At 42.8% G+C, this 25669-nt stretch overlaps 1 protein-coding gene across 2 annotated transcripts in view; it reads right to left on the bottom strand.

The window, feature by feature from the left end:
• Positions 1 to 6024: 6024 nt before the first annotated feature.
• Positions 6025 to 25669, bottom strand: part of GRK6 (G protein-coupled receptor kinase 6) — a 33472-nt gene continuing 13827 nt past the window's right edge. Inside the window, exons 3-16 of one of the 2 annotated variants that reach the window (XM_083351291.1) lie at positions 25507 to 25619; positions 24988 to 25065; positions 24379 to 24479; positions 23056 to 23148; positions 22138 to 22201; positions 21443 to 21583; positions 19613 to 19803; positions 19301 to 19338; positions 19085 to 19174; positions 17311 to 17519; positions 14422 to 14559; positions 14168 to 14305; positions 13862 to 13996; positions 6025 to 8605 (exon numbers count right to left, since the gene is read on the bottom strand). In XM_083351291.1, coding sequence (XP_083207417.1) covers positions 8555 to 8605; positions 13862 to 13996; positions 14168 to 14305; positions 14422 to 14559; positions 17311 to 17519; positions 19085 to 19174; positions 19301 to 19338; positions 19613 to 19803; positions 21443 to 21583; positions 22138 to 22201; positions 23056 to 23148; positions 24379 to 24479; positions 24988 to 25065; positions 25507 to 25619 — 1580 coding nt within the window. In that variant the 3' untranslated portion in view covers positions 6025 to 8554. Of the gene's footprint in view, positions 8606 to 13861; positions 13997 to 14167; positions 14306 to 14421; positions 14560 to 14685; positions 14771 to 17310; positions 17520 to 19084; positions 19175 to 19300; positions 19339 to 19612; positions 19804 to 21442; positions 21584 to 22137; positions 22202 to 23055; positions 23149 to 24378; positions 24480 to 24987; positions 25066 to 25506; positions 25620 to 25669 lie in introns of those variants that run through there. The other variant, XR_014491022.1, reaches the window with a different exon arrangement.

Below are 25669 nucleotides of genomic sequence, written 5' to 3'. Positions count from 1 at the left end.
TATGGCTTTTGCCTTTTGTTCCTCTTATAAGTCACAATCTTCTATATGCCTGGCCACCACCATGGGTATTGAATACCACTACCTATAGTCAACTGAGACTTTTATGTAACACTTTTTATCAATGTAGAAAAGATGTAGATTAGATTAACAGCTTTATCGCATCCCTGCTCCCTGCAGTATTTCCTGCCAACAGGAAGGATCGTTTTGATCTGTTCTGAAATATTTTGGCTAATATGCCACAGTACAACCAAAGCTGAGTTTACCCTAGCAAGCTCATGCAATAATACTATGCAAGTGAAGCTAGAGAATACCTAGCAAGTTGCAAGTCATTTGGAACAAAGTGGCATAAAGTGATTAAAATAGAGCTGGGTTTGCATGAATAAATAAACTATTGCCTCTCTTTCACCGGTTCAGAAGTACATGTAGTGTACTGACAATACTTTCAAGATACCCACCTTCTGCCAACAAAACTATTCTATTCACTTAATAATTCATATGTGTAAGAAATAAAATTTAATTCTCTACGATAAGAATAGAATTAGTTCAGTCATCAAGGGAAAAGCTGTTTGGAGTTGAATCTGACTATTTGCTTCAAGAAAAGGGGCCAATAGTTTTCTTGACGATAATTGTAAGGACCCATCTCAGCTAACCACCCAAGAAAGCAGAACTCTGGAAACAAGCATTGTCTCAAAAGGAAACTTTTATTAAGGGTTAGTGACAGTAAGGAAGTCAAGGCGCCATCTGGGGACAATACCGCTTAAACAGTATAATTAAAGCAGCAATATTCCTCCTCCCACCAGAGGCATAATGTCCATTTGAGATTCAGCCAATCCACAGGTGGCAACAATGTGCAGATAACTGGCACTGTTGACGCACATCTCAAGGTCTTCTCCACATTTCCCGCCATTTCCTTTAGAAGCAGGCGGGGCTCCCCCTTGTGGGAATTTTAACTGTCCTACTCTCCAGTTAACCATGGGGTTCCACTTTTTTAACCAAGTCAAACTCAGGACTAATGTGCACTCCATCCCTGGAGCCACGATAAAAGCTAAAGTCTCTGCATGATCTCCCAGGTCAATATGTAGTGGTCTGGTTGCAAAACTGGCAGGAACCCCCCCACTGCCACCGAGCCATCCAGTTGGCAGAAAGTAATTGGGGTTTTTAATCTCTGGAGGGGTATGCCCATTTTCCCCACTAGTTCTGGGCTAATCATGCAGCGGGTACACCCCGAGTACAGTAGGGTGACTAATTTTACGGTCTTTCCAGTGCCAGGCATAGAGAGTTCTAGGGGCACTGTTATGGGGTCAATTGGCTCACTCACGAATGGGTCATCCTCGTAGTTGTCTTCCGCCACTCCTGGGCCATTGTGGCAGGGAGTTGGAGCTCAACCCTCTTGGTTGTGATCCCAGGGGAGCTCTACAACTTCCTCGGAACTCATTGCAGTCTCCCTGGGGTGCGGCGAGGATCTTGAAGGTCTTCTAGCCAGTAGACGATCCCCTCTCTTGGCTGGTGTCTTGCTGTGGCAATCCATGGCTCAATGCCCCTCTTTGCCACATTTGAAGCAGGCAGTGCTATGAGCTGGAGCAGGCAAACTTTGCGCAGTCTCCCCTTGCTTCTCCAACTGCAGCTTGAAACTGCAGTCTTACCAGGTGATGCAGGTGTTTGCGTTGATCGATTTCCACTTCCTTGGCTAGCAGGCATCAGTCGTACAGCCGCCCTGGGGCTCCACAGGCTATGCAGGCATTGTACAGCTCTTCGTTGAGCCCATCCTGGAAACAGCTTAGCAGGATGTCTTCCAGCCAGTGAAGGTGACTGGCCAGCTCTCTGAATTCTTCAGTGTATTCAGCAATTAGTCTCCTTCCTTGCTTCACTGTCTTTATGTGCCAGCCTTCTGCGGAGAGCAGCCATAAAGCGGTTGAAGTACCTCAATTCGGGTGTGTTGCAGTTATAGAGGGTCACCATCCAGTCAGCTGCTCCACCTTCCAAAGCTAGGGTGACGACTCGGATCTTCTCAACATCAGTAGGCAGTGTTCTCCTATAGATTTGCATGTAGGTGAACACTTGTGCCAGGAAGTACCCCAAAGTGCTTTGGGTCTCCATAGAATTTCACTCGTCGGGATTGGTTTCACCTTGGCTGGTTGAGGTGGTCTGCCTCTGATTCCTTGAGATGGACAGCCTCACCGTGCTGCTGCCCCCTGGGCTTCAGCCGCATCCATCTCTTGGACCTTTGGTTCTTCTTCCTCCGATTCACCTTCTGACTCTTCCTCCAATTTGGGGTTTTCTTTCAGCTGCACCTTAAACTCGTCAAGGGCTTTTTTTCACATAGTCCATCATAGCTCCCATCGTCCCCAGTTTCAATTCTTCTTTTTCCCCTTCTTTATTGGGAAGGGTAGGTTCTGGATTTTTCTTCTTTGCCTTTTTCTTTCCTCCACCTCGGATAAGAGTGACTTTCAGGGCTTTCTCCTCCCATCTTTCTTTCTTGCCAACCCTGAGTAACCATCTGGCTCCATCTTCTCCGTCAGAAGGTCCAGCTTCTTCCAGATCCCTGGAAAGGCTTTCATTGGCTTTTAGATCTTCAGCCCATTTCTCTGCCTGGAACTTCTCCATGTAGAAATCATTTACGACTCCCCTGGTAGGGGAGCAGCTTCTCCAGGTTGAGTACTATGCAGATCTTGCCTTATGTAAGGACACACCTCAGCTAACCACCCAAGAAAGCAGAACTCTGGAAACAGGCATTGTCTCAAAAGGAAACTTTTATTAGGTTTTAGTGACAGTAGGGAAGTCAAGGCGAGATCTGGGGAAAACCCTGCTTAAATGGTGTAGTTAAACCAGCAATATTCCTCCTCCCACCAGAGGCATAATGTCCATTTGAGATTCAGCCAATCCACAGGTGGCAACAATGTGCAGGTAATTGGCACTGTTGATGCACATCTCAAGGTCTTCTCCAGTTTTGTTTCTTTGTAACCGTCTCCCTGATAAGAGAGACACATTCCTTTCTCAAGTGGATAGAGGTGGAAGGAAAAAGGCAGAAAGCGAAAGTTATCCCAAGCGAAAGCAAATATCCCCCCTTCCCCCAACTAAATGGCAGGTCGCAAAGCAAAGCATAAGAATATATATATATATATATATGAAAGGGAGAGGAGGAGATAATAAGGATTTGGGAACCTGACAATAATACAAAGATGGTTTGTCATTGCCTTCTTGACTTACTAGTCAGAAATACAGCCTTTGGATTTCCTGATCCAAACCCTAATAAGATCCTTTGTATTTAATGCTTTTAAAAGAGATCAGAAAATCTCAGTTATGTAATGCCATTTGTTATGTTATTAGGGAGAATGCAGAAGAGTTCATTGGCCAAGGTCAGATTATGGCTTTGGTTTTATGAAAAACACAAAAGTATTACAGCTGAAGTGGGGAGAAGAGTCTGGGATTTATGATTTGCTGTAGCTCCACAAGCGTTCTTCACTTGATGATTGTTTAACAGCTAAAAAAATAATTTTTTTTTGTCTTCAGCAAATAGGATTGGTGAAATGGAAAACATTTGCTCTAACTAGGAATGGACTTGATTTAAAGGACTGTGTGATTAGGTAAGTCTAATTCCAAGAATGGGTTGTCCCAGATGTATTCTTTTGATGGAACTTTGGTTTGTATTAAAAAAGAACATCTAAAGAATCTGAAGTCTATCCAAGACCGCTGTTTTTCCAACAGAAATCCAAGATTGTTTTATAAACAATTGTAAAACTAAGGCTATACCTAACATATAGGACATGGATAATTCCAGCAAAATGAATAACCAAGCTCTTCTGTCTTCCGTCAATCTTATTTAATAGCTAAGATGAAGGTATGACATTCAAAGATACAAAGCTGCATTAGAAACTATGAAGTTCTCCCAAAGGCGCTTTTCAAAAGGCAACTGGACTTTCTTGGTATTTTTCTTGAAAATATTTCACTTCTCATCCAAGAAATCTTTTCAGTTCTGGAACAACCATGACTTGGATAATTGAGAATCTCCATAGACAAACTCTGAAGTTGATCTGAAGAGCATGCATGATTTGTAATAAACCTCCAAACAATTTAGGAGAGAGATGCCATTCCAACAAATACTTTCCAAGTATTTTCATAAATCATGCTTGCAACTGTTCATCTTATGAATGGATCCATAATAGGATCTTTGAAGGAGGTCCTTTTGTGTTCATGGAATTTTGCTCAAGTGAAGATGGAGTGGACAAGGTAGAAGAAAATGAATCCAGAAACAATCACTCTTGAAAGAAATATAGAATAGCATATTCTAATTTCTTTCTGCAGATATATGTTTTATATAGTGCATATCTTCACGGGTTTATGATTTTCTTTATGCACCTGTTCATTGTTGCTATGTAGACACAAAAACACAGGGATTAGACCAGGGGTCCCCAACCCCCGGGTCTGTGGACCAGTACTGGGCCACGGCATGCCAGCAACCAGTCCTTACAAACAAGCAAAGCCCCATCTGCGAGATGCAGGCAGCACACAAAACCACACACCCTTCAGTCCGTGGAAAAACCTCTCTCCACGGAACTGGTCCCTGGTGCCCAAAAGGTTGGGGACCTCTGGATTATATGGCAATTGTCAGAAAAAGAGTAAAGATTCCATAAAAGTGCTGATACCCAGGATAAAGCAGAATGTTATTAGTTATTACAAAGGAGAATCTAAAGATACAATTTTAAACAGCAACAGGGAAAGCAAACAGACAGCTACAAATTAGGTTAAAAAGAAAGAAGAAAAAGAATGTAAACCCTCAAAAAGGAGACAGAGAGAGAGAGAGAGAGAGAGAGAGAGAGAGAGAGAGAGAGAGAGAGAGAGAGAGAGAGAGAGACTATTCAAATGAAACCAGAGTTTTAGCAATCATGCAGGGGAAAAAAAGAGAAATGAGCACAAAATGTAAAACTGTTCCTAATTTTAGAGCATCTGGCTTCTACTATAGCTTGGCAGGGCATGAGCCTGAAAACAGATACAAGGAAAAGACAGATCTCCAGCACATTAACTATAGTTCTAATCTTAAATTAAATCAAATAAAAACCAAATACCTACTTGAAAGTCTAATTGGAGGTGCTGTCAGATTAGAGCAGGGGTGTCAAACTCAATTTCATTGAGGGCCGCATCAGCATTGCGGTTGCCCTCAGGGGGCTGGGTGGGTATGGCCTAGGTGGGCGTGGCCTACTGGGTGGGTGTGGCTAGAGTGCGTATCGCCTACTGGGTGGGCGTGGCCAGCTCTACATCGTTTGCATCAAGGGTGCCTATGGGGGCCTGGGCAGGAGTGGGACAGATCTGAGGGTCTCTGGCAGGAGGAGGGTCTCTGGGCCAGGGCCAAGGCAGTGGGGGCCATTCCCTCACTGTTTCCAGGGTGGCTTCGCGGGCCACATGAAACCACTTCGTGGGCCGGATCTGGCCCCCGGGCCTTGTGTTTGACATGTCTGGATTAGAGGCTCTATATTAGGCTGTTGGTACAAGATACATACAAGATACTCTGGCAGGAACGTCCACGGGGGTGTGGTTAAAAAAAATAAAATACCTTGACTAACAAACATGCAATGCTTTAATTAACTATTGTGGATGCCACCTTGACATTTTTGAGCATACCTTGTGGACACCTCTGGATGTCAGATTCAGTATTTTAAAGCTGTTCTTAAAGAAGAAATGTTAGTAAAAGCTGAGAGACCCTGAGGAACCATTGCCACTTGGAGCAGACAATCCTGGTTAGTGAATACTTTGGAAGCAGCCTTGTTCTCAAGAACCCTCATACCTCAGGTTATTCCCCAATTCCAGATTTGATTAATTTTCCCCCCAGCTTGTATTGGAAACTAGAATACAAAACTAATATTAAAGCTAGGCTGCTCTGCCTTTGCTTTTTACTCTTAGACCTGTGGTCAAATAAATCTTGTACATCGGAATCATATATAGTCCTGATGGAACATTGTTTAAAACAAAACAACAATAAAAAGTAATTCATACTCCCAGATTTAATTAAATAGAAAGATGAAATTTCCTTCTTAGCAACATAGAGTAGTTTTATTAAATCAAGTAATCTCACACTTGAGAAACTTTCTTTCATTGATGTTTTTACAATATGTACATTTAAGAAATCTTAAGTCACATTTTAAAAAAATTCAAAAACAACCACAATTTAAATGATAAAATTATAGACGACGTTACTAATTGTGCAATATACAGGAATTTAAATACTGGGATTCCCTGTAATAGATCTGCAACCTTGTTCCCATATTGTCTACGCAAGCGTGGTTGCAGCATACTTTCCTATTTTTAACTTTACTCTCTGATTCAAAATATTGCTTGAGGCTTAGTCATTTAAATCCATATAGAATATTCTCAACCATTTTCTTAAAAAATAATTTCAGATGGCCAGAATGAATTTTGAAAGAAGGATCAAGTTAAGGGAAATAGTAAAAGACAAAATGCATAGAGATGCATGTTGAAGAGGGCTGAAGTAGCATACAATGTTCTGCTAGAAATTCCAAGGGAAAAAACTAAGACAGCGGATATACTAGAGACTGTGAAGAGCAGTCTCTCAGAGGCATCAACAAGTGGAGAGGGTGGCCAAGGGTGAAAGGCAGTCACCAAAGCATTCAGACACACAGTACGTTTGTGCAGGGTGGCTGCTCTGTATAACTGAAAGGCAGGGTGGTTGATGTTCACATTCTTAGAGTGCATTGGCAGGAGATTTTTCAGCACCTATTGATGTATTCACACCATCTCCTTCTGTACCACAGCAACGACGAGCCAGTACTTAACAATTAACACAGTAAGAATAGTTTCAGTATTGCCAGTACAACACAATACTACCGTGAGGTAGCACAAGTGAACGATGAAATGGAATTACCTGTCCCAAAACAAGGCAGCAGCTGCACAAGTACAACATGAGGCTGGAAATAACTGTGGGGAGACGAAAGATTTGCACTATGGACAGGGGTCAAGATAAGACTAGAAACTTTAATCCCAGCATTAAGCAGGAGTGAAAGAGGCCTGCTCAGGAGAGCATCACGAAGGCACAAGTGCAGTTCTGGGTGGGCCCAGGGCTCCAAGACATGGAAGACCACATACGCAATTCCATATGGGAAAAGCGGCTCAGGACTTTGGGTCAGGTTACATGAGCTCCAGGGCATCTGTCTTTGGATCTCCCAACATGTTTTGTTTTTACTGTGCTCTTGGCCAAAGGGCAAATTAATTGGTCCTCCAAAGCTGCATTTGCCCCTTAATCAATTGCAAGCCTAACTGCAGTTTGGGAATTGCTAGTTTGAATGAGGAAGTTGTGCAAGCGAACATGATTAACTTCTATCTCAGCAATGTTGCTCCAAAAACTAAAGACTTCTAACTGCTTTGCAAGGCAGATGAAGATGTCAAAAGATCTGATCCGAAACCACCCACTTCAAGATAGCCTGGCTTTTTGCTCAAGGTTCTAGGCTAAGGAATATGCATTTGCAATCACGAGTACAGTTGGCAATTTGCAAATCAACCAGGACTAAAGGTAATGGGATCATTTCTTTTCTGGAAGGGAAAGAGGAGAATGTGCTACAAGAAAGGGAAGGAGAAAGAAGAAGAAAAAAGTGGGCTTAGTTTTCCATGAAGGCTGGGAAGAGGAGATATAAACACTTTTCGCACTCTATTTGGTTATATCAATCCCTATTGGAGTTTCACAACAGAAATAAAGCTAGAAACCAGCGTAATGCCACTAGCAATGGAACTATACTTGATATTCTAGAATTTGTAGTTCTCATTAAGCCAAGTTCCCAAGATAAAAATCAGAGATTGTCATCCAAGCAAAATTGATGGTTGCTGCCTAAACGACAGACGTATGTGCAAATTCAAAGGGAAACTTAAAACTTGCCATCATTTCTACAGTGCCTTGGGATCACACACCAAGTCAGCAGCTTACAATGGTGGAGGGTTGGCAAAGAGAGAAGAAGAGATGTGCAGAAGCAGCACCCTCCAGTTGTCCTGGCAGATCAGATATACCAGCAATGGCAGTTCTCTCATTTTACCTGCCACACTTAGCATCTTCCATCATTGTATCCAGCGGAAGGCCAGTGCAGGCTCTTCACTAAGATGAAGCAGTGATGATGGGCTAGAGAGGGAAGTGGAGAGAGAAACACAGAAGGACCCTTTTCCCAACCATTAAGAATGTACGTATGCTTTATACATACATTCACATTTACAGTAATATAAATATATTAAAAAAAAAAACACCAGGAGATGAGCAGGTCAAAAATTGGGGTCAGGGCCAGCCCTGGGATATTCCGTATTCACTCCTGCCATCATCGCTCTCTCATCACGGAAGAGGAGTAGCAAGCACGACGGCTCTCTTGCAGTACACTGAAGGTTTCTGCAGAAGAGGTTCCTTTTCTGCCTGGTCTTCGAACACTTCCCCTCTGGGGTGGGAATCTGCTGCCATCCTGAAACAACAAGCTGCACACACGCACACACACGCACACACACACACACACAGATGCTGGTGGTGGGCATGTGTCTGACTGTGAGTGAGTGCCTTCTTTTCTGAGTCAGCTCATAAGCGAGTTGGTTCCTCTTCACTTTCACTGCAGTTCCCGCAACAGTCCTGGAGAATGGAGGGAGGGAGGGAAAGGGGAAACGGAGAGCACACAGCAAACACAGAGTGAGTCGAGTTATTCAACAAGCAGGTAGCCACAGGATTTTATTCCCACTCCCCACAGAGAAACTCCATTACTCAGAAATATGCTTTTTGGCCCAGCCCCACCTAAAACAAGGCTGCCAAAAGTACTGCTTTCACAGCACGAGTAACACTCTCTGCAAGCCAAAACTCATTGGACTTTCCATTACGTTTCTTTCCGGCCACTCTGTGCATTTCCCACGGACCAGTAACGCTTACTTATGGATTATGGAGAACATAAATGCCATTAGCGGCCATGAACAAAGCAAATATCGCTCTGTATTAGTGAACCCAGCCCAAAGATCGGAAGGTAATTCAGCTCAGTAAAATTACAGCTGAAAGATATGCCGCACAGAACCACGAACCACTTTTTCCATTGGACTAAGGCAATTAACCCAGGAAACCCCGAGTGCGGAAAGTTGCAAGTATCCAAAATATTAGCAAGATCTTAGAAAGCCCTCAGGACCTTTGGTACGAGTTGAAAGAAGAAAAAACCCTTTCATTCCCTAGTAATGGGACCACGTAGATAGAGGAGCCATAATCAATTGAGTTCCCCCCCCCCAAAAAAAAATCCATAACAAACGATCAAGATAAAGCATTCTTGGCGTTTTGCAGGAAGTAGAATTAGTGACTTGAGGGATTATTGATGCAGAGAAGCAGCATTTCTGGATGGGCAGGGGAGGGGGCAGGAAGGAACTGAAAAGGTCAGAGTCCACGTTCCTTTCCCTTGTCTTGTCATGCCTGCGGCGGAGTCTGGAACAGCTGGGAGAGAAGAGGTTCCTCACCTCTGAAAAAAAGCAAACTTGCCGTGAGAGGCCCAGCCAGGGATCCCTGCTCCGCCAATCAGAGCCACTGGAGCAGGTTACTGAGTTTTACTGCAAAGCAGCAACTTCCCATAGAACAGACATGTCAAACACAAGGCCCGGGGGCCAGATCCGGCCTGCGAAGTGGTTTCATGTGGCCCGCGAAGCCATCCTGGAAACAGGGAGGGAACAGCCCCCACTGCCTTGGCCCTGGCCCAGAGACCCTCCTTCTGCCAGAGATCCCCAGATCTGTCCCACTCCTGCCCAGGCCCCCATAGGCACCCTTGATGCGAACCATGTAGAGCTGGTCACGCCCACCCAGTAGGCCATATGCACTCTAGCCACGCCCACCCAATAGGTCACGCCCTCCCTGGCCATACCCACCCGGCCCCCTGAGGGCAACCACAATGCTGTTGCGGCCCTCAATGAAATTGAGTTTGACACCCCTGCCATAGAACCTAGAGGCCAATTCAAAAGTGCCCTTGTGTACCATATCGCAAAGTAAAATAAATAATTAAAAGAAAGGACACAGCATTGTTCTTAAACTACATGGTAGCTGTGGGTGCTGTGGAAAATGCTCTATTTTTAAATCATGAAGCCGGGCGGGAGAGAAGGAACAACCTTGGGAGAAAACAATGGGACTTTCAAGTGTTCTGAGCTCTCCTGCTTCTGTCAGCCCGGAGTTTTCCCAACGGGACGCAGAAATTCTGGCTCAGTGTGGACAATCGGCCTTTTAGAAGGTGCAGCGTTGCGTCTCATTTCTTAAGAGGCACTTCAGCAGCCTCAGATGCTGAAGACAGGGCTACAAATGTTGACGCTGCTGGGGCCAGGAGGTTTGTTCCTTGCGAAGAGGGACTTCCTTACTTCTATGCTACTGTCTCAGGAAGAGGTTTAAAAGCATTTGGTTGTGGGCATATCCACATATTCAGGAGCAAATGGAAAGTTTACATTAAATGGACCTTCATGGAAATGACTTCACATGTGATTATCATCATAGCACAGAACAGATAGTAGGCTTTAAAACTTGTTCCTCCATACTTCAGGAAGGAAACTGAGATAACGACAAAGTAGCACACATGACCTCAACACAGAATTGCTGTATTTGAGATGCAAAACTCTGGATGACCAGAAAACCTCCATCAAGAATTGCTATTAGCAGCCAACTAGTTGTGGTCCAGATTTTTTAATTCAGCTATGATATCCTTACTGCATTTAGGCTCCTGATCAGTTACCGGGAAGACATCACTCACCCAAGATTTAATTTTTGATGAAGAAAACAGATCTAATATACACCCCAGAGATCTGACTAATAGAAAATGGATGAGTATTTGACCTTCCTCTGTCTACCAAGTAGGGCTGGGAGGAAAAACAGGAATGTGTGGGAATGCTAAATGTCTAGTCAGATGAACCATTCAACTGCTAATTTTGATACATGAGGTGACAGTGATACCCCCTTATGATCTGCTGCCCAATTGTTTCAAATTCTAAAGCAACACGGAACACCTTTGTGTGTTGATGATGGACCAAGCCAGATTACTTTGTCTTGGTAATTTAACAAACCCATCAAGTTTGCTGAGTTAGGAGTGGGGGGGGGGAATTAATTTTCCCAAGGGGGTCACATGAGAAACTGGGACTGTTGTGGAGGGCCGAACCAATAGGACTGTGAAGGTGCATAAGGCATGTATGCACACACATATGTAAACGGGGGGGGGGGGGAATAGCAACGCCTTCAAAATAAATAAATAAATGCAGTTGTATTGTGTGCATGGCATACACATATTTACATTTGATTTCTACTTTCTGGACAAGGCGAGCCAAAGGACCGGATGTGGCCTGAGGACCATAAAATGTCCAAGTCCAGTTAGGAGTAACCCAGAGTTTCATGTCAATCAGAAACTTGTGCCAATGAATATGTGATACAACACAGCACCTCTTCATTTAGTAGTCTGATGGATGGAATTGATACTCTAAAGCAGGGGTGTCAAACTGCCGGCCCATGGGCCGGACACATCACCGGGAAACCATGCCCACCCCATTGCCGGCATACATTGTGCGATGTCACGTGACGTTGCGAGTTTGACATGTCTGCTCTAAAGGAAGAAGAGTTATACGAAGTAAGCTATAGCTCACAAAAGTGCATGTCTTTTAATAAAATTGGTTAACTTAAAAGGGTGCTATTAAAAGCCTTTTGATCTATGTTTGTTTAATGGTCTGACAGCATAATGGTTTATGCTGGATGTGTTTCTAATATGAATTTTCCCCTAAACAGCAAATGGATCAAAATGACCACTTAAAGGTGTTTAGGCAATGTTCTGTCTCATTTAGAGAATATCAAAGCCTGCTTGTGTGGAAAGAAAATAGAAATAAGAAAATAGCTTATTCCTATCATTCCTAACTTGACCTTCCCCTCATGGCAGAATTAGATCATTCTTGATCTAATATGGACTTTCCCCTAAACAGCAAATGGATCAAAATGACCACTTGAAGGTGTTTAGGCAATGTTCTGTCTCATTTAGAGAATATCAAAGCCTGCTTGTGTGGAAAGAAAATAGAAATAAGAAAATAGCTTATTCCTATCATTCCTAACTTGACCTTCCCCTCATGGCAGAATTAGATCATTCTTGATAGATGAAAAAATGTTCACCCTGAGACTCCATTACTAAACTGAATTAATAATGGGTTAAATTAATATAACTTAGTACATTAACTGGCAACTACTTATCTGCTTTCTTGGGATCCTTTGAGCTTAAGGAGGTAAACAGGGAATCTACAGCAGTGAAGCCTACTACATGTTTGTCTAACCACTGCCCCTCCTTGCTAATCAAATAAGCTGAAAGGATTAATATCATGGGAAATAAAGAAGATTGTGAAAGGCTGCAGGAGGCAATAAATAAAGCTCTGCTCCCATGATCTTGTACAGGACTGTGATGTGGCCTATCTTATTCAACATCTACGTGAAACTATGCGGAAGAAGAAATGGCATGGAATTCTGGAAGGAGATATCACCCATCTGCTGATGGTGTTTAGCTCTATCACTCTTGGGCAACCAGTATGAAGGAAACAACTCATATCCTTCAATCCTGCTCGGGCTCGATAAGAAGGAGCAAGCTTGTAAGTCCAGTTCTGCTGCTGAAGAGGAAGTCTGGTTCAGAGAGTACTTGTTTTGAAAGAGGTTGCAACCCTCCGAAAGAGCAAACTCATAACTTTGGCAAGAAGTGTTTGCACAATTACATTTAATGTTCCAGCTGTGACCTTTACTGGGTTGGTATAATTTGACATGATTATTTATGCTCTTTAACACAACATGTGAAAAGCATCCAGAAACTTATATAAAAGGTTGCATGCGGGCTTTTGTCTGTTACTTAATATTAATATTAGCACTCTATTACACCAATATTGAAAAATCTGCATAATTGTTCAATGTTTTCTGTCCATTCCTCTTTAAAGTAGCCTTAAAAACTTATGAAATAACTATTTAAAGGGCACCCTGCTTCTTTATAAATTTGTTTGCTTATCTGTATATACAGAAGATGCCTGAGATTACATAATTTGCAAATATTGTTTATTCCATACATGTCAAAGAGTTTTCTTCTGGCTGTCCCCTAAAATGTTAAATGGTCTTCCTTAAGGGATGCAGTTGATTCTAGCTCAATTTCAGAAACAAAAATTAAGAGATATATCTTTTCAATCCTGTTTGCTAAACCGCTCTTAGCAGTTTCATTTTATGGTTAAGAAATAGCGGTATCTCTTTGGTGTAATAATCTGACAGTATTTTTGTGATTTAATTGGCTTTTAGTTGTTGTACATTGCCTTAAAATGCTTTCAACTGAAATACATCAAAATAAGATAATTTTCTTTTGTTCTTTTGTTCGTCAGGGCTAATACAATTAAAAGGAACATGACTGTTAAGTTAAGTTACCAACCCAAATCAAACAAACCTAGAATAATTGTACTTTGCTGCAAGTCACACTTAACTTCATTCCAGGTTTGCAAACTGAAACCTGTTGCTTACTGAACAGGTTTCCAAGGTTTATTCAGAAAATAAGTTGCTTTGGATATTAAGGACTCAAATCTTAAGGATCTTGTCAATCAACTAAATTTTAGCTGTACTATACTGATGATGTTACCTAGTTTGGGTAATGAAACGTCTGCAAGAAAACAACCAGGCTCAGAGAGCATCATTTCAACCCTGAGCTACAAATATTCTCCTCTATCAGTAAATTAACTACTATGTCCTAGAGATGCTCCAATAGAGGATGTGGTGGGAAAGCTGAGATGAACAAATATAGAAACTATCTAATGGTAGGAGCCATTCCAAACAAATACGTCTCCAAGGGGGATCTCATCAGGCAACGCCACTCAACCCTGTCAGGTGAATTACCTGTCGGCTGAAGAGACGCTGGAGTAGACCCTTTTTGGGCAGGGGAGGCTGCTGCCCTTTCCAGTCCAGATCAGGAGGTAAGATGCCGTCTGGACCAAATACATTCAACTCCTTGAAACATTCTGTATCTATCATCTACAAAACAATAATCAAAATTTCAGAATTTACCATAGTCCTGCCCACTTGTTTCTCAGAGCAGCATCCAAAATCAGCTACCAGTGCCAGTTTTTGTGGCAAAAGCAGATAACCCATTTTTTTTTAAAAAAATCTGCTTTCAGAAGCCCCATTTCCCAGAAGAATGCCTACCTCGTTTTGCCAGGGAATAGGGACACTTCCTGTTGCAAATTTATGATAGAAGTCGTGGTCTATTTGTTCTAACTCTACCCCTTTGACTGTGGAAAACTGCTCAATATCCAGGACGTCTTTGCAATAAATAGCTTGGGGCTAGAAGGAATAGGTGGAAAAAGTGTATGGAAGGCTTATTTTCTTACATTTAAAATAGCAAACAATATTATGGGAGCACAAAATGTGACTACACCACACATGCATTTTCAACTCACATCAGGTTTAAAAGGTGGGTCCAGCATCCCGGCTTCCAGCCGCTTGAAGTTCAGATTTTTAAACAGAGGATGGTCTTTCACTTCTTGTGCCCCAGACCCTCGGCAGCCCAACCGTTCCAAGGGCTCCTTGCACAAGAGCTAAAATGCAGAACAAGAAGTTCAAACACAAGACTCTCTACAGTTACGCAGCTTCCACCAAAAGGGGAATAAATTTAACCCAAATTTAAACTGTTAAAATTACTTTAGGGGGCAAAAAATACTGACCTAACGCTTGAAGTATTCTTTGCGGACTGTTTTTTGTCCTGCTCACTATTTGATAGCTAACAGCCTTTCCAGGCTTCCTCATACACTGCAGATACAGTTGAGAGACAAAATTAAGACCACATGTGTCTTCTTGGGATATCTAATGAATCTGGCTCAGAAAGGGTTTATTAATTTAATTAATATCACAAGCTGGTATTAAACTACCGTATTTTCCGGCGTATAAGACGACCCGGAGTATAAGACGACCCCCTACTTTTCGTGTTAAATTATAGGGTTTGGGCTAATAACTCAATATTTCACTTCCTGGCACACAATCTGCATATTAACAACTCATTTAGCGTTAGTACCCTTTTTTTATAAGTGCCACGATGTTGCTGAAATAAAAGAGGTAAACTTCGTGACCCTCCCAGCCCATGCATAAAACAGAAATGAAAAGGCTTAAGCCTTTCCGTTCCCAAATACCAAGGTTTCCCCCGAGTTTTGCGCGGTTAAACAAACGGCATTTGCGTATTAATGTTTCTCCACGGAGCACAAAATTCGCCCGAATTAAGGAAAGTGGGGAGCTAAAGAATCTGGGGCTACAGGGAATACCTCTGGCACGACAGGCAACCCTGGGAAACACGAGGACTGTAGCAGCACCCTCAGTTTGCACAATCCGATCCAGAAAGCGCCCAGAGGCTCCTTCATTACTTCTAACTGCAGAACGTCTCCATGTCCCGCCCGCCTTGCCTTTTAAACCCTGCCCCCTTTTCCCCTGTAACATTTCTCTGCTCCGCCTGCTCTGTGATTTGCCCAGCTTTGCTCCTTCTCCGCCAAATGGGCGCCTCGCCTTCTTTCCTCTGAGCTCTCTAGCTTGGTGCGCTGCCACTCTCAGTTCCGCACTCCGTGACCCTCTGGTCGGCGTGGTCAGGCGGTGCCTCGGCAGGAGCAAAGGTGCTCCCTTCCTACTGTTCAGCGGCGCGCCTCTGGCGACCGCCTGCCCCTCCTCTCGTCGGGGACCTGACAGCCAGCATTGGAAGTGCCAGCATGACCAGTCCTAGAGAGAACAATGGCGGCGGCTGCAGCAGCCGCCCCATGATCTGACGAGAGTTTGCCCTCCATCACCCGTTCGCTGTTGGCCGCCTAACCACGGGTCGCCATCGCCTACCTCCATTCACCCAGCGATCCCGCCGTCCAGCAGAAAAGATCAGAGAGGTGAATAGTATTTTCCGGCGTATAAGACGACCCGGCGTATAAGACGACCCCCAACTTTTGAGATGATTTTCATGGGTTAAAAAGTCGTCTTATACGCCGGAAAATACGGTATCATGGTGAGGGACCTGTAGATTTCTGATACATATTTTCCTCTGATTTGAGGGAAACTAGTGAGGGAAACTGAGGCCCACAGTGGGAGCTTGATTTCGCCTTCCATCCGTCCTTCTTCCATGCCCCTCTCTTGTTAGTCAAAAATGTGCAGAAAGGATATTTGAAACAATGGCTATTTATTTATTAGTTAGTAAACTGGGAAATCAAGTTGATTTCTAAACAAAGGAAAGTTTCAGAATAAACATCTATACGAGTTTATACAAGGATACAAAAAATTTAAAGCATGATTTAATTGCTTTCTGACAGATGTCAGGTAGGATTAGTTTGTATATAGATATACTGAAATATGCAGCAGCACAACTGCAGCAAGATTGTGCTACATACTGGCCTAAATACAGGTTTGCATTTAACTTTAATATATAATATGGTTTGTTTTGCTTCAACCTATGCGGGTGATACATTGCCTGTGATCTATAAACCATCTTTAATGGTTTGGAATCTACTAACCAATAATCCATGGTTTAGTATGTGGTTAAAAACCCAGGCACTGATCATTGATAATGAACTGAAATTCTTGCACTTAACTGGCTACCAAACTACCTTAAAAGTATTTTTGTTCCTGTTTTTTTTTAGCAATTTAACACATATGGTAAAAAAAAATCTTTGATTTTTGTTTTGGCTGAACCCATTCTGGAGTAAGCCAAAACAGCAAATTCGGTTTTAATTATATTATAGTTTCCACCTTTGCAAAGGAAAGGGCTTATGTTGTAAATTCTAATTTACGGGAGCACCTTTTGCCGGCGTTAACTTCCCATTGCCCTGTGCGCTCCCACAGAGAGGGCCTCCTCAGGGTGCCGTCGGTCAGGGAATGTCGACTGGTGGCCCCCAGGGGGAGAGCATTCTTTGTGGGTGCGCCAGCCCTTTGGAATCAACTGCCTGTTGAGCTCCGGATGGCTCCTGACCTTCGCTCGTTTCGCTGCGACCTGAAGACTTGGTTGTTTGAACAGGCCGGCCTGGATTGAGGGACTGGGATTTTAAAATTTTAAAAAAAATTAAATTTTAGAATGTGTTTATTGTTTAGGGCTATTTGATTTAATTCTATTTTAATTTTTATACATTATGTGTTAGTTAGTTAGTTAGTTCCTTCGGAGAGGGGCGGTATATAAATCTAAATAAATAAATAAATAAATAAATAAATAAATAAATAAATAAATAAATAAATAAATAAATAAATAAATAAATAAATAAATGAATGAATGAATGAATGAATGAATAAATAAATAAATAATTGCCTGATGGTGAAAGAGGCAGCACACCTACCATGGAACAGAGTGAGCGGGAGGCAGGTGAGAACTTCTCAGAATACTCTTCCTGGACTTCCTTCACCAGACGTTCCACTTCTTCACGCTTGATCTTCTTCCTGCGCTGCTGGAATGGAGACTGACCCTCAATCATCTCATACAGCAGGCATCCTAAGGCCCACCAGTCTGGGCTGAATGTGTACCGTTCGTTCTTCACAACTTCAGGAGCTGCAAAAAGAACCATTTCAACCACATCTTTACACAATCTTTCCTTATGATCTTAGGGAAATGTCAGGCACAAAAAAATGCCAGGGCCACACATTAACTTTCAATTAAACTGATTTATTGCTCATGCCTACCTGCAGGAATCTACTCAACGAACAGATAGCATTATTTTGGCGCTAGATAAGGGCTAACGGAATTCAAGAAGGGTTGAATTTAGCCTATTTGTGACAACGTAGAGACTCTCTAGGCTGATTCCTCTTCTGACTGGGCTACGGCCACTCCTCCTACAGGAAAGCTCCAAAGCTCAGTGGGTGTAGTAGTCTTTTACATCCATTTATTTGTTTAATTGTTTGCCCTTATCTTATAACCAACTCTTGACAACTCCCAACAAGTACCTCCTAACCAACACCCGTGTTTTGATACTAGACAGGCCTATAAAAGCCTGAAATCTTGAAGAGCCATTGCTGGTCAACATACAGAACACCAAATTTAATATATCAGCAGTCCAGTTCAATGTAAGACAATTTTCTAGGATTAATGGCTCCAATGCACTCTGACAAAAAGTACTGTATTTTCCCAGCTTCATATTTACTGTAGGGTGGGTGGTAGTGGTGCAAGAAGGATACTTGCAAGGAAGAAGCAGAAGTAGTGAAGAATGCATTTTCTATTTCCCCTTACTTAGGATTCGGAGATGTAACACCAAATGCAAGAGGGAGCCATCTCTTTCTGTATCCTATGGTAATTACAGGCTCCAACCTTTCTATACTGTTCGTACAGCAATGTCACAAAACTGTGGATTCCTTCTCTTCCATCTAAGCAGCACAAGGTAATCATTCTCCTAGGGACATCTACCAAACTATCCAGAAGATGAATGCAAGCCAACTTGTACCGTTTGAATACTTTACTCCAACTGCAATTATATTTCTAGTCTGTAATCCCTGGATGGTTTGGGACATAGAATGTGCAAAGAGTAGTTGACAGCAAATGAAATTCTGCTTGTCTGAGCTACTCTGATTCAGTGTATCTGGATTTGGGCACTGATGTTTCAGGAAGGAATGCTGCTACACTTCTACACAATCCTGCAGCTGAATATTTAAAAAACCCTAACCCCAGTCCAAAGTTTGAAATGAAAATTTATTTCTGGGTAATTTGAAAAAACCTTCCCAAGTAGCTGCCTCAGGTTTTCCAACAGGCCTACTTACAGATCTGTAAAAACATGAGGGATTTATTTGTTTTACCAGTACTGTAATATTTCTGTTGGCCCCACAAAACAAACAATACTGGGAGTCCAAAGGTAACCCTGAAGGAGAAATATTTGGATCAAGCAAGTTATTGTCAAAATAGAAGCAAATGAAGCGACAAATGCATTTCCTTATTCGACCCTGGAGATCTAGCATAGGTGACCACTTTCTGCCAGTTATTCAGACTTAAGCTCAGATGCCCTTTAGGATGACATTCACCTGTTTGGCCCTGTTAAGTTGTGACAAAATATTCTGTCCTTGCTCTGATGGGCTTCACGATTTCCATCGTTTCCAGTCAACACCTCAGAGCCCTTCTTGGATACTCACCCATGTAGCCAACGGTTCCAACCCGACCTTTTATTGTCTGTTCTTCCGGAACATGAACAGCTAGTCCCAGGTCAGAAATGCGGATGTGACCTTGTTAGGGGAAAAGGAGACATGAGAACGCCTTGTTTACAGATTTCCCTCGCTTACTATAAAAAGGGAGTAGCATCAACTTACCCATGGAGGGAATCAATCGGTCTGTGAAAAACATTTACTCACCATGGTCATCCAGTAGAATATTCTCTGGCTTCAAGTCCCTGAAGAGGAACACAGTAAGAATTAACGTCATCAAGATGTTCACACAACATATTTATCTATATCTTGGGTAAAGGAAATATCGATCAGGCAGGACTAGTTTCCTTAGATTTCACTAATACATATTTTCACTTCCTTCAGGAGGAAATGCATCTGACCAGTTTCTGAACAATAACTGTTATTTTACAGTAACAGCACTCAAGGCATTGCACAATCCTTACTGAGATGGTCCCCAGCTGAATTCCAGCTGTGCCCAGAATAAAAGTGCATCCTCACCTGTAAACTATCCTCTCTCGATGGAGGTCTTCCAAGCCACAGCAGATTTCAGCTGCATAGAAAACAGCCCGCGGCTCTTCAAATCCTGCTTCTCCCATGTGGTAGATGTGGAACTTCAGGTCTCCACCATTCATGAGAGTCAGGACCAAGCAGAGTGCGTCTTTGGTTTCATAGGCATAGGCCAGACTCACCTACAATAAAATTGGATCGTTTCAGGGCTAAACCAAACCTAAAATAGCTCCAGAAAGCACAGCATCCAGAAACAAATATGCAGAACTGTGCTGTCTATTCACCTTTACAAACACCCCAGATATGCAGAGACAGAAAAAGCTCTTGAAACAAGATGTTACTCAAGCAGGCATTAATGGTAGTTAATAGCTAACTGTATGCTATAATGTTTAATGTAAAGTTAAAGTGGTGCAGAGGAGCTAAAAACAGTGGAGGAAACAGCAGAAGTAGTGAAAAGGACAAATATAGAGAGGTCACTGCAAGAAGACGCTGTGCAGTTGATTTCTCTTCAGTGAAATAAGGACAATTACAGGTAGATAAGGTTGCTCAGTTATCTCAGCGCATTCCCCTTTGGGATCTTTTCAAAACTGGTTTCAATAAAAGCTTCTCAGGGGAAAGTCCAGCAGACTGCAGGCAAGCCCAATTGTGTACTCTCTCCCATCAAATATGGCCTGATTTAGAATCAGCTGGGAAGGACAGGACTCATGAGATAATCCTACCTATGTAGCCTAAGTTTCAAGTGCTGCACATTGATACTGGGACTAAAGCCATGGAACAGTTTTACCATCATTTTGTTAAATGCAAGTGCAAAAGAGGAAGGAAGGAAGGAAGGAAGGAAGGAAGGAAGGAAGGAAGGAAGGAAGGAAGGAAGGAAGGAAGGAAGGAAGGTCTGAGGAGAAGACTGAGGAAGTCATAGTTAGATGGAATTGATAAGATTCTTAGCACAAAAGAGAGGTGAGAAGCTTAAAAAACAAAATATATGAAGCGATGCATGGACATGGTTTTCAAGGACCAACAGGTCTATAAAAAGGTAAAGGTAAAGGTTCCCCCGCACATGCATGCTAGTCGTTTCCGACTCTAGGGGCCGGTGCTCATCTCTGTTTCAAAGCCGAAGAGCCAGCGCTTGTCCGAGGATGTCTCCGTGGTCATGTGGCCGGCATGACTAGACGCCAAAGGCGCACGGAACGCTGTTACCTTCCCACCATAGTGGTCCCTATTTCTCTACTTGCATTTTTACATGCTTTTGAACTGCTAGGTTGGCAGAAGCTGGGACTAGTAACAGGCGCTCACTCTGTTATGCGGCACTCGGGATTCGACCCGCCAAACTGCCGGCCTGGTATATATTTAACTCTATATGTTTTCCTCTTCCCACCTCATGCCCTAACTGCTTTGACTTACTTTTTCTAACTCCTTTTCTATGATCTACATAATATTTCAATCCCAAAAGGGTGTAGCGTGATCGATTTCTATGTACAGTATGTAAGCCTTAGATATATGGAAGAACGAGCAGTGTTATAGGTAAAATTGCCCATTAGCATTTAGAGCTTCCACAAAGCATTTACTGGTAGTTCCAAGATCCCATATAAACAGATGTCTGAGAGATGCCGGTAGTCCTGTAGCAGCTATAGATTTAGCATTAAAGGTTTATAGGCCAGGAGGGGGGAAATCCAACATCTCCTTATTGCCACTTGACTAAGGAAATCCCACTTACTTTAGCCCTGTCCATCATGGAGCAGAGACTGAGTGAGTGGACAGCAAGTAATTGTATGGCCAACCTTTTCTCAAACCCGGGCAGAAGTAAAGCAGTTCCTATGTACTTACTACAAACCTACTGTTCACTTTCTCCAGTATCTGCTTCTCGTTTAAGGCCATGGCTTCTCCTTTCCGCTTTTTTATCCGCTTTTTCTCAAGCTTCTTGCAAGCGTACATCTTTCCGGTGGCCCGCACCTGGCAAGCACAAACCTTTGAAGGGAAGAAATTAAGGGTGATGGTTTTGGCAGTTCATGAAATTTTATCAGCGTTATCAGTTAAGTGGGTTTATTGGATTCTGAAGTCATTACTTTGATATCGTCAAGCAAAAATGCTGTGATATCTTAGCGATTAAATGGTTTATTGACTCCATCATAAAAGCCCTGGCTTTTACTGCAAAAAAGGAAAAAAATATGAGTTCATAGCCTTCCTGCTGAGAATAATATGACAGTCCTGGAGCTCAGAATCAAACCTAAACAAATGGGTTAAGATCTCATTCTTGCTGAATCCTTACATGTTTTGCAGCCATTAGCATTTCCCCGATTGCAAAGTTTGGGGCATCAAATGTAGGAAGCAGCAAGAAAGGGCTTTAAATACTTAGCATATCAGTCGTGCTATTCAGAAAGGTACTTGTGATCATCATCAGCTCAAATAACCAAGATCACATTCTTGTGAAGTTCTTGTTAAGAAGCAGAAAATGATTCCATACAGTGGCTTCCTAAAAGCAGGCAGGGGAGCTACCTCCTGTGGGTGGTCCAATTACATACCTCTCCAAAGCCTCCCTTCCCTAGCACACGATATTGGCGGAAAGTGTTCTTGGTTACGTGCTGCCTAAGAGAAAAACAGAGGTAAATTGCCCATTAGAAACTGAAGCCTTAGTTCTATTCTCCTTTGAGCAATACAACATGCAAGTGTTGTGATTCAGGGTCAGCCTGTGGGTTTGGCAGTTGGGTCGGACGATTCAGAGGAGGAGGAGGGGGGTGTTGGAGAGCTTGCTGAGAATAATATTGAGGCTCCACAGAGCCCTCAGCCAGGCCCGTCCCACCTGGTTACGACGCAGACCCAGCTGTGTGAGCCTGACAGCGTGGATGAAGATGACCCACAGCTGGCCCTGTTCAAGGACGCCCGATGCAGGAGGCAGTCAATCAGGAGTAAACAGAGGAAGGCAATGGGGCACCTCGGAAGGAGGCAGAGAGAAGCCATGCCCTGAACTGTTTAAAAGGGGAATGCGTGGGAGGGCTGGTTTGCTGAAGGCAAATGTTTGAATAGCTCCTGTTTCATGGTTCGTGTTTGCTCTCTTTGCTCTGTTTGCTCTGTTTATGTTTTTATGTTAATAAATTTGGCAGGCTTAGTTCCAGCCTCTTGCCTTCTTGTAAAAGGGGTTGTCCCTGCCTTTTCTGCAGGGCCGGTAGCAGGCTGGTACAGAACAGCAAGCAATATTTTATACATGAGCCCAATGAAGCGGAATGAAAACAGAATCAAGTTCTAGCAGGCTAATGAGTTAAAATCCTGATAAGGATTGGATTCGTTTTCATTATGTGACCGAGATTCCCCATCCCTCCCAGCAGTCAGCAGGATTGTTAAGGGCAGGAAATAGGATCTTTAGACTATATACTGTATAAACAATAGGTCCAAAGAAGCTGGATCACAAGTACCACAGAGTCCATAATAAAAATAAGATTTACCTTTCCAGATACTTCCACTGCAGGAAGCGGTTGAAGTAAATGCTGTCAAGATAATCAGCAAAAGGTGCCACACTAAGATAGTCATGGATGAGCCTAGAAAAGGAACTAGAGCCTCTTAGGAAAATTGAAGTCACCCCATGCAGAAAAATAAAGATGATGAATGAGCCTGATGCTTCTCTGTTCAAAAAACTGACTGGATGCAAGTTGGGAAACTCTCACAGAATTAGGAAGACTCATAATTTATTTGGCCAAGGCAATTCCAAAGACACTATCCTATAGGAAAGCCAAAGATATAATACCCAACTTAGATAGCACTAGGAAAGTGATTCTCATTTATAATGCCTGTTAGAAAGAGCAGGAGTCAATTGATTCATTACCGAGTTGATAAAACTTTTTCGACAGATGCAGTAGAGGACTAGATGATCTTTGCTAGACAAATTTGGGCCAGTACCTGTTACCAGATAATATAGAGGTTTGAGATATTTATTTCTTTATTTCTTATTTCTACATGCCCTGCCTCTCTTGAAATCAATGTAACGGACACACGATGTCTAAGGAATCTCTAACATGGTTGCTAATCAGTTGGCAAACTGGCTTAGTTTGGTTGAGCTATCTAACGAAGGTATAGTGTTTTCCAGGGATAAGGAGTATGACCCAGAAGAAAATGTCTGAATCTGAAACGTAAGGTTAGCATCTCTTCTTTCCCACCAGTTCTCAAAACTTTAACAGCTCTGCTAATAGTGGCTCAGTGGGTTAGGAGGCTGAGCTTGTTGATTGGAAGGTCGGCAGTTTGGCGGGTCGAATCCCGAGTGCCGCATAACAGAGTGAGTGCCTGTTACTAGTCCCAGCTTCTGCCAACCTAGCAGTTCAAAAGCACGTAAAAATGCAAGTAGAAAAATAGGGACCACTGCGGTGGGAAGGTAACAGCATCCTGTGTGCCTTTGGCATCTAGTCATGCCGGCCACATGACCACGGAGATGTCCTCGGACAAACGCTGGCTCTTCAGCTTTGAAACGGAGATGAGCACCAGCCCCTAGAGTTGGAAACGACTAGCACACATGTGCGGGGGAACCTTTACCTTTACCTAACAATCTAAATATTACTTACTAAGAAGATATGCACAAAGATGCTCTGCTCTATGTTGCCTAGTAGCTCTTCTATGGCAGGAAAATGAAAAATACCATACAATGAGTTCTAAAATTTATCAATAACAAATTCTCCATGCGTTTGGTGAAGAGCAAGCTTAGACCTTGTTGAGTGACCAATTACTGTCCAGGAAATGTACACAGTATTCATCAAATTCCACCCACTCCCTCTACTCACTTGGTAGATTCCTTAAAGAGTTCTTTACTTGGTTTCTCTTCCAGTTGCTCAGAACACAGATTTACCAGCTCCAAGGGTACTTCAGGGACGTGGTCCACACTCTGAGGACAAAGCATCAGTGTCAAATGAGGATTCACAGTTCTGCAAGAAGGAACAGTTTCTCTCCCAAAGCACCAGTCTCTGGCAGAATTACCATGGGGCTGGAGGGAATGGGCGGCAGCAGGAATAAACAGGAAGAAATTACTACAGTCTCGTGGGGTTTCTCCTTGCATTTGCTAGACCTTTAGAGTTTGTTGTAGGATAGAAACTTTGGCAATGAATGATGTTGACACTCAGTGATATTGATTGCTATTCTACAAGAACCAGGCACTGAATAAGAAAGGGCTGTAATGGGCACTTGCATCATCATCACAATCATCTCAAGACTACTGAGTTGTGACCATCCTGACTTTTACACACAAACACACACACCACAAAGCCCTGATAAAAGACTAACAGGGTTCTCACTAAAGCAATTGCTCTTCCCAAAGCCCAGCTTATTATTAGAGTAACTCACAAGGAGCACCTTGGCTCCTTTGCTTGGCAGCCACAACCTGAGAAGCCCCTCACCTTAGGATTCAAGTATACTTCAATCAGGCGCTTCCCACATTCTTTCTGTTTCTCATCAGGGGTCACTTCATATTCGGCCTGCAAGGAGAGCAAATGACACCATTGTTACAGATCTCTGCTAAAAATAAAAAGGCAGCTGAAAAGGTCCAAAACAGCTATTCTGGGTACGAAACAGCTATTCTGGGTACGAAGAGACAAATCAGGGAGAATATTCTCTGTGTGCTCAGTATTGGTAAGCTGTCCAGATTTCGATATGAGATGAGTGGCAAATAAAATTGAATGAATGAATGAGTGAGTGAATGAGTGAGTGAGTGAATGAATGAAATATCTTGAGGAGAATCCGCTATTGCAATACATTTTGGAGACAACACTAGACCTTGCTCTGAAGAGAGCAGAACAAGGAAATAGCAGCAGGGCTACATGCATAGTGTGAAATGGATGCACTGTGGAACCCCAGATGAAAAAATGTGCAATTAGCACCCCGCTCCCCAACAGAAGCTCATATTGAGTTGTGCTTACCACAGCATCCAGGAACTTGACACAGCGCATGAGTTCCAGTCGTGTGTCACAAAAATGCCGGAAAAGCAGACATCCAATCGGCTGTTTATTACACAAGCTGTGGTAGTCCCGCTCTGGAAACAAAATAAACATGGTCTCATTATGAAAATACTTGAATCCTCTT

The sequence above is a fragment of the Vipera ursinii genome (assembly GCF_947247035.1).
Source record: "Vipera ursinii genome assembly, chromosome: 2".
NCBI classification, from domain to species: domain Eukaryota; kingdom Metazoa; phylum Chordata; class Lepidosauria; order Squamata; family Viperidae; genus Vipera; species Vipera ursinii.
The sequence above is the reverse complement of the archived record's forward strand: the minus strand, read 5'-3'. Positions and strand labels throughout refer to the sequence as shown.